The sequence below is a fragment of the Salvelinus alpinus genome, chromosome 9 (genome assembly GCF_045679555.1).
Source record: "Salvelinus alpinus chromosome 9, SLU_Salpinus.1, whole genome shotgun sequence".
NCBI lineage: Eukaryota > Metazoa > Chordata > Actinopteri > Salmoniformes > Salmonidae > Salvelinus > Salvelinus alpinus.
In genome coordinates this window covers 80,204,058-80,213,821 of record NC_092094.1, presented here as the reverse complement: position 1 = coordinate 80,213,821, position 9,764 = coordinate 80,204,058, and the positions used below count along the sequence as shown (strand labels likewise).

The following is a 9,764-nucleotide window of genomic DNA, read 5'->3' as shown; positions in this document are numbered from 1 at the left end:
ACCTGCCTACGATTAACCCTGTTGACTCATCATTATGAAAGTTTTTTTGTTGTTGGTCTATTCAACAACAATAGAGCTATATGAGTCTTGTTTCAACAGGATGTTGTATCTATACCGTATGTCATGCCTTATTGGAATGGTTTTATTGACAATATCTTTTGGAAAAAAGTTTGGATGTTGCCACACACATACCTACTTAATAACAAAATTAAGGACATTTATTTTAAAAGTATTCATAAATATTATCCTGTCAACCACTATATGAAGAAGTTTAAGAAAAACATCAATTCAAACTGTACCTTTTGTAATGACCACCCAGAAACAGTGTTGCATATTTTTTGGCATTGTATTCATGTAAGGAAACTGTAGCAAGACATCAGTAGATTTATAATTGAACACGTTTATGAAGATTTTACACTATTGTGGAGAGATGCACTGTTTGGATTATTTTCCTACAATAGAAATAAGTTGAAACAATTTTATGTAATTCATTTCATTATTCTTTTGGCCAAATTTCATATTCACAAATGTAAATTTACTAACAAAACACCACGATTTATTACCTTACAAAAAAAAATGTAACTATATTTTAAGACAATTAAATACTCTACCAACAAAAAAGCTGTTAGAATAAGTGTATGTATGTTCCTTAAGGTCCTTGTGTAATGTGATACTGTACCCCCTAGCCCAATTGTCCTTTGTATATTCTTTACATATACTTGTGTTCCATGTACTTTGTGTATTGATTAGTTGTTAATTAAAATAATAATAATAATAAAAACAGGTTCTTCTTCTTTGATGAGGTTTAACGGCTGTTGACATCCAATAAATGTTGCATTACCGCCACCTACTAGACTGGAGTATAACTCCCTTATATGTTGCTTGAAAAATAAATAAATACCCTACCATCTAACTACACTCACAAATAAATATATACTAATAATAAAATACAAAAATAAACACCACCCTACTCCACTATTTTAATCTATTTAGTCCTACTTCAGGCCTACAGCCTGAAAGGATGGAACACCACCACTTAACACACCCTGTAACTCTTCTGACGCAAAATCTCGCACACCCAAATACCTCTCTGCAGCTGCCACCACAACCTCAATTTTCTGTGACTTACGTTCCATCCTTGCAGTACAGTTGATAACCATTGCTATAAATGCAAAAAATCTCATCTTAACTGAAACATATATCACTTGCTGGTTAATCCTCTGTACTGGTACATTTCTACTACTCACACCACTCCTCTCAGGATCCCTCCCCCTTGACCCATTTTCCTCTACTTTCTTCACTGCCTCAGCATATGACAACTTCTGCACTACTCTTACCCTGGAAACATCAAACTGCCTCTCTTGCGCAGGACATTTCTGATCCCCAGCCCCATGGGCACCCCTACAATTAACACATACCAATACCTTCCCCAATGCTGGTTGAAAGAATGCCAAGAGTGTGCAAAGCTGTCATCAAGGCAAAGGGTGGCTACTTTGAAGAATCTCAAATTTAAAATATATTTTGATTTGTTTAGCACTTTTTTGGTTACTACATAATTCCATATGTGTTATTTCATAGTTTTGATGTCTTCACTATTATTCTACAATGTAGAAAATAGTAAAAATAAATAAAAAAACCTTGAATGAATAGGTGTTTCCACACTTTTGACTGGTACTGTATGTGTTGTCGGTAGGCTGATACTGTAAGCAACATTCTATCTCAATGTTACATTCTAACAATCAACTGTATGTTATGTATCAATCAAACCTAATGAAATGTAATATATTTTTCACCACCGTTCTCTTTGGATTGTAGCTCAAAATATTGCTGGAGTTATGAAACCCTATGATGAAATTCAAAATGATTGAATGATCAAATCAAATGTTATTGGTCACATACACATATTCAGCAGATGTTATTGCAGATGTAGCAAAATGCTTGTAGGCCAAGGTCTGTTCATCAACACACAGTAGGCCTACCGCTTAGTAGCCTAGAATACTGCCATAATAAATCAGTCCCCCAACAGCAAATAACAAAACAGAATGAGCAAATTAAGAGATTTATTCCATTTCTGATCAAAAGTACACTGCAATTTTGTTCATTACCCACAAATATATTTCTAATAAGTCTTTCATTAAAAATAAGGCTTCAATTCTGAATATATTTGGTACCCATTTGTACCCAAAATAACACTGTGCCTGTAAAGAAATATGAAGATATTTGAACATTTTCTTAAGTTGTGTTGTAAAGGCAGGCCTTTTTATAAACATTGTGGATTTTCTGTTTCTTCTGCATCCATTATGCCTGATAGGTTTCCCTATATCTCTCACTGCTGCTGTGTCATTTCACTGTGCCCTCTATACTACCCTAATGCAGCAGGCCAAGAGGGAAATGAAAGCCAACCCCTTGAGATACTGTAAACTGATGGTAGGGGTACTCTACCTACATGTACATATTACCTCAATTACCTTGACTAACTGGTGCCCCCACACATTGACTCTGTACCGGTACCCCCTGTATATAGGCTCGCTATTGTTATTTTACTGCTGCTGTTTAATTATTTATTTATTTTATTTTACTTTTGTTTACTTTTTTTTTTTTTACTTAACTTATTTTTCTTAACTGCATTGTTGGTTAAGGGCTTGTAAGTAAGCATTTCACTGTAAGGTTGTTGTATTCGGCGCATGTGACAAATATAATTTGATTTGATTTGACTTAACTATATGTAAAATTATTTGCCTGAAGCCTATTTCCCCCAGAGGTTTGAGGCTTATGTTAAACCTGCTATGGTACTTAAATGATCTCTATCACAATTAAAACAACATAAACTGAAGAAAGTCACAACAGAAGAGAATGATTGACAGTATGATTCCCTGAAATGAGTAAGGCTGCTATTATGAGAGCGTGTGCTTGTTGCCTACCGTGTGTGTGTGTGTGTGTGTGTGTGTGTGTGTGTGTGTGTGGTTTCAGTGTCCACTGTCGTGGCAAGTTGAGTGGTTCTGGCTGAAGACTCCTGGTTTGAAAATAGTCCCTGGTTTATTTGTAGAATATTCCTGACATACAAAAGGTTTGGAAATGATGGTTAAAGAGGGTCTGTTGTGATAGGCAGACCCAGAATGAAGTGGATTTAAGGGAATAGTGATTGGCAGGTCAGTGTCTGTGAGTGGGGCCCGCTAGCTGACTGGCAGTCCGGCGTTGGTCTTCTTGTCACGGATGGAGCTTAGCATGTCTGAGACGAGCTCCTCAAGCCCATAGGTCGACTTCCAGCCCCAGTCTCTCTGTGCATTGGAGTCATCAAACCTCACTGGCCAGCTGTCCGCTACACACCAGGGAACAATCATGGTCAAGAGTTATTTTACACATCACAACTTTCATAAGACCCAATAATGACATGATTCATGACTGGGGACCGTGTGAAGCAAACCCAGAGCAAATAAAATAACATTTGATTTGATTCGATTTGAAATAGCAATGCTGTAGGAGGTCAAGGATGAGAGAAAGGCTGACATGTAAGGCGTACAATTTTTAATACTACTACAAAAATACAATGTATATCTACTCTAGCCTATACACCATGAAGGAGAAAACGTTCCATATACTTCTGTTATGGCTTAATTCAAATCACACATCTTGAGGTTCAATAACAATTAAAAACACTCCACAGACAGTCAGACACACACCAATAAGGTGAACAATGAACATACCAATGGTCTGGCGGACAGAGTCAGGGTTATAGGTGACCTTGAGGTGGGGCAGGTGCTTGCGGATTTCCGTGGCAACTTCCTCAGGGGTGAAGCTCATGGCAGCGATGTTGTACGTGCGCAGTGACAGTTGGAATTCCGGGGCCTGCATGAACTCCACAGTCGCACGGTGGCAGTCACCAATGTGCATCATGGGCAGACGTGTGTCAGCGCGTAAATAGCACTCGTGGTGACCTGTGCTGAGTGCATCGTGAAAAATCTGGACAGCATAGTCTATGGGAAAGGAGAGCAAAAAAGTACACAGAATGTATTGGAATATATCCCTATGGCATTAATACTTTCATAAATGATTATATGATAAATATGGGTTACCTGTTGTTCCTCCCCCAGGCTGTGTGTTAGCTGAAATGATGCCAGGATAGCGTAGGCAGCGGAAGTCCAGTCCATACTTGTGATGAAGATACTAACAGAGAGAGATTTAACACAATCAAAGCAAATAACCAGCAAAAGCATATTTCACTTAATCTGCACTATGTTAATTAATTGACTTACTTTCTCTGAAAAATATACATGTGAAAACTCTCTTGCTTTAAGAGAGGACCGGCAGGTTGTGTGCTCTTGCTTTAAGAGAGGACCGGCAGGTTGTGTACTCTTGCTTTAAGAGAGGACCGGCAGGTTGTGTGCTCTTGCTTTAAGAGAGGACCGGCAGGTTGTGTGCTCTTGCTTTAAGAGAGGACCGGCAGGTTGTGTGCTCTTGCTTTAAGAGAGGACCGGCAGGTTGTGTACTCTTGCTTTAAGAGAGGACCGGCAGGTTGTGTGCTCTTGCTTTAAGAGAGGACCGGCAGGTTGTGTGCTCTTGCTTTAAGAGAGGACCGGCAGGTTGTGTGCTCTTGCTTTAAGAGAGGACCGGCAGGTTGTGTGCTCTTGCTTTAAGAGAGGACCGGCAGGTTGTGTACTCTTGCTTTAAGAGAGGACCGGCAGGTTGTGTACTCTTGCTTTAAGAGAGGACCGGCAGGTTGTGTACTCTTGCTTTAAGAGAGGACCGGCAGGTTGTGTACTCTTGCTTTAAGAGAGGACCGGCAGGTTGTGTACTCTTGCTTTAAGAGAGGACCGGCAGGTTGTGTACTCTTGCTTTAAGAGAGGACCGGCAGGTTGTGTACTCTTGCTTTAAGAGAGGACCGGCAGGTTGTGTGCTCTTGCTTTAAGAGAGGACCGGCAGGTTGTGTGTGTGCAAGAGTGTGCATTTGACAGCAATGTGGTCGCATTATGACTGCATCTATGACTGTTTGTGTGTTGATGTGTGTATATTTGTGTGTGTGAACATAACAGGTCACACCTCCCCCATCAGTTCGCCGTGCACTTTGGAAACCCCATAAATGGTGTGAGGCCTCTGGACACACAGGTCAGGTGCGGGGTCACGGGGAGAAGAAGGGCCAAAAGCTCCGATGGTGCTAGGGACAAAGAGACGTAAGCAGCTCTCCAGAGCCAGGTCCAGCACATTATGAAGGCCTAGAAAGAACAGCAAGGAGTGAAGCTTTAGACAAAAACATACAAACCTTGCAAAAACGGATACTGTGATACTGCCCTGGATACTGCGGTAGCGTGTGTGTGTGAATTTGGAGCTGACCTGTGATATTAATCTTGCGTGCCAGGGCCACATTGGCCTCTCCCACAGCACTGAGTAGAGCGCTGTAATGCACCAGCCAGGTGATGCGGTTATTCACCACCAACTCTCTGAGGTTCTTATAGTCCAACACGTCAGCATACACAAATGGGCCTGAGGGAGAGGAGAAGAGATTGACAAACTACGGATTTCCCCTTCAAGGCAGGGGACATGTTATTTTCTCCAGAAAAGAAGAGGATTTGAGAAGCGCAGTATGGAGATGTGCATGGACATTGAGATCAATAGAGAATTGTTGATCGGTCCAACTAAGAAAACTTACCACTTCTGTACACTTCTGGTGGAGCCTTTTTAATATCCGATAGGATAACGTTTTCTGTTCCGTACTGTTTCCTACACATTGATATTCAAATAAAATATGACATTTCAGTTAATTCCTGGAATTTACAGAATTTAATTGGATAGGAGCCCAACCCCAGAAGGTAAACTAGATGTTAAGTGAGAATTCTACAATCTGTGGAATATTCAGGCTATCAACATCGAAGAAATCAGCATTGAAGAAAAGATTGCTCTTTAGTTTTTTCTTACCTCAGGATTTCTGCAAGCCCCACACCTAACTGGCCAAGGCCGCCTTAACCATGAAGAGAAAAATAATGGATAATACAATGCAGAATTCATAAGCATTCATGAAACAACACCATCTCAATTGTCCATTTGTATTTGCTAAAAGGTCTCAGAGAATATATGGTGAAAATGTGTTTCTTATGTACAATTTCAGAAAAAAGTAGGGCTGGATGTTTTGTCATATTCCGCTTCAACCAGGCTGCAACCTTTTTTGTTTTCACCAAAGCTTTATGTACAGACAAAAACTGGCCTCAGTCTATTATTCTGCCCGTGGTCACTTGCTGGGTCCTTTTTGTCCCCAGTCTACTCACAGCCTATTGTACTAAGGAAAAGAGGATTGCCACTTACTGAACAGTGAAAACAACTCGAAATGACAAAAACTAGAATGACAGCATGCCTATGCTTGTATAATTAAAAAAAAAAGAAGATTTTACACAATTTCATAAACACATATACATCCTATATGGCCTATCTATAGACTATGGGCCATAAAGTGTTATTTGCTACTTGAGATAATAAAACATAGTTAACCTGTGATGAGAATTCGTGGGTTCTCCGCAGTAGGTAGGTCAATTGAATCCTGACTGTTCCACCGGCTGTTCTGTCGGGGCGACCCACTAAAGCCGCGGAATGACAAACTACGCGCCCGGCTGCGACAGCCATGGCACAACGATCCGAATAGAGCTGCCGCGGAGGGCATACAGAACCGCATACCCGGTAGCATGTGGAGCTGTTGCCCCTGTGGAAAAAGTTGGATCAAAGACAATAGGCTATGTTATCTATTTCATCCGGCAAATCAATCTCACTTAGTAGGAATGACACCATTTAGGCCATAGCCACGGTTCATTCTATGGATTAATTCAAAAATTACAATTTGAACAGTGCAATGGAAAAATCAAATCAAATTCTATTGGTCGAATACACATATGTAACGTTAGCAGATGTTATTGCGGTTGTAGCAAAATGCTTGTGTTCCTTGCTCCAACAGTGCAGTAATATCTAACAATACACAACAATACACACGAATCTAAAAGTAAAATAATGGAATTAAGAAATATAGAAATATTAGGACGAGCAATGCAGGAGTCCAGAGTGTATATATGTGTATATATATATATATATATATATAGATATATATATAGATATATATATATATATCAGATCAACCTGTATTTGTCACATGCGCCAAATACAACAAGTGTAGACTTTACCGTGAATTGCTTACTTACAAGCCCTTAACCCAACAGCGCAGTTTAAGAAGAGTTAAGAAAATATTTACCAAGTAGACAAATAAAAAGTAATAATAAAAAGCAACACAATAAGAATAACAATAACGAGGCTATATACATGGGGAACCGGTACCGAGTCAGTGTGCAGGGGTACATATTAGTTGAGGTAATTTGTACATGTAGGTGGGGGTGAACTGACTAAGCAGATATAATATACAGCGAGTAGCATATATGTATATATATATATATGTATATATGTGTGTGTGTCTGTGTGTGATGGGCTGTATAGACATTATGGACCGTGTGTGGATAGAATATGTAGTATATCTGAAGAATACGTGGATAGAATAGTAAATGTACAGCAATAGTTGAATAGGATGGCCTTGACTAGAATACAGTATATACATTTGAAATGGGTTAAACAGTATGTAAACATTATTAAAGTGACGAGTTTTCTATGTCTATGTACATATGGTAGCAGCCTCGAAGGTGCAGGGGTGAGTAACCGGGTGGTACCCTGCTTGTAACAGCGACTAAGTTCAGGGCAGGGTACTGGATGGAGGCCAGCTAGTGATGTCTATTTAACAGTCGGCCTTGAGATAGAAGCTGTTTTTCAGTTACACATCCGTACAACAATGAAGAGGTTAGTTGACCGTGATAGGCTATAGGTTAGTTATGTAACATTGTTGTTTAGCCCATTTTAAAACATAAACTTTATACAATTCATATTGACTGAAACAACACGCGTTATCTTTCAGAAGTAGAATGGATACAAAACAACATGTTACCTGTGTGCTGACAAAAACCTGCAATAAGTCTCTGTTCGTGCCAACCACCTGTTGCCCAAACTGAAGACTTTACAGATCGCACAATCGCATTTCACGCTATGTTACAAAACGAATTTATGAAAATTGCGCTGGTAAAACGGTTTTCATGGTAGTTAACTCTTAGAATTAAAAGATTACCCTCCGATTGGTCACGGATTAAGCGCACCAAGCATCCATTGGGTAAAGCTAGATAAACGGCTGATGAAAGTCATGCTGGGATATGTGGTTTTCCTTGTTGTGATGTAAGAGCGCAAGAGGGCGTGACTCAATTGTAAAGGACTACAATATCCAGCCTGCAAGGCAATACATGTGGGCAAATATGCTGACTAGCTGCTCACAGTGGATTTGGATTGTGTAGAAATGTTTAGCTGAGTTTGGCTTGAGCAGGACTGGAGCGTAGAGGCTTACTTCAGAGTCAGAGAAGGGATCAAAATATATTTGACAAGTGACAACAAGCATTATGCTACTTACTACAGTTTGGTGTAATATATGTCACCTCAGGTGTAGCGTGTGGTGTATAAGTCAAATGCTGGGAAGAGGACTTCTGATTCCTGTCTTTAAAACTCAACAGAAACACACATCAACCAAATCAGAATAAAGAAAAATGTATTAACAAAAACAATAAGATACACGACCGGTCAAAAGTTTTAGAAAACCTACTCATTATTTTTACTATTTTCTACATTGTAGAATAATAGTGAAGACATCAACACTATGAAATAACACATATGGAATCATGTAGTAACCAAAAAAGTGTTAAACAAATCAAAATATATTTTATATTTGAGATTCTTCAAATAGCCATCCTTTGCCTTGATGACAGCTTTGCACACTCTTGGCATTCTCTCAACCAGCTTCATGAGGTAGTCGCCTGGAATGCATTTCAATTAACAGGTGTGCCTTCTTAAAAGTTAATTTGTGGAATTTCTTTCCTTCTTAATGCGTTTGAGCCAATCAGTTGTGTTGTGACAAGGTAGGGGGGTTGTGCAGAAGATAGCCCTATTTGGTAAAAGTCCATATTATGGCAAGAACAGCTCAAATAAGCAAAGAGAAATGACAGTCCATCATTACTTTAAGACATGAAGGTCAGTCTATACAGAACATTTCAAGAACTTTGATAGTTTCTTCAAGTGCAGTCGCAAAAACCATCAAGCGCAATGATGAAACTGGCTCTCATGAGGACCGCCACAGGAATGGCAGACCCAGAGTTACCTCTGCTGCAGAGGATAAGTTCATTACAGTTACCAGCCTCAGAATTTGCAGCCCAAATAAATGCTTCACAGAGTTCAAGTAACAGACACATCTCAACATCAACTGTTCAGAGGAGACTGTGTGAATCAGGCTTTCATGGTCAAATTTGTCACGCCCTGGCTATAGAGAGGCTTTTTATTCTCTATTTTGTTTAGGCCAGGTGTGACTAGGGTGGGCAGTCTATGTTCTTTTTTCTATGTTGTTGTGTTTCTATGTGTTTGGCCTGATGTGGTTCCCAATCAGAGGCAGCTGTCTATCGTTGTCTCTGATTGGAGCTATACTTAGGTAGCCTGTTCCAACCAGTGTTTGTGGGTAGTTGTTTTTTGTTTCGTATCTGTACCAAACAGAACTGTTTCGGTTATTCTTTTGTCATTTTCGTGTTTAGTGTTCGGTTGTTATTTAATTAAATATGAACACGCAACACGCTGCACCTTGGTCCTCATCTTCTTCTCTTGAATGCCGTGACAGAATTGCTGCAAAGAAACCATTGCGATAACAACACCCACCCGTA

General features: G+C 39.7%; 1 protein-coding gene across 1 annotated transcript; it reads right to left on the bottom strand.

Moving 5' to 3' along the window:
• Positions 1-3,040: 3,040 nt before the first annotated feature.
• LOC139530712 (L-threonine 3-dehydrogenase, mitochondrial-like) lies at positions 3,041-8,101 on the bottom strand. The gene is made up of 9 exons (XM_071327345.1): positions 7,964-8,101; positions 6,478-6,685; positions 5,911-5,953; positions 5,645-5,715; positions 5,329-5,478; positions 5,038-5,210; positions 4,074-4,164; positions 3,705-3,974; positions 3,041-3,319 (listed from the first exon to the last, which is right to left on the bottom strand). The coding sequence occupies exons 2-9, from the start codon at positions 6,668-6,670 to the stop codon at positions 3,174-3,176; spliced, it is 1,137 nt and encodes a 378-aa protein (XP_071183446.1). The 5' UTR covers positions 6,671-6,685; positions 7,964-8,101; the 3' UTR covers positions 3,041-3,173.
• Between the last annotated feature and the right edge of the window lie 1,663 nt (positions 8,102-9,764).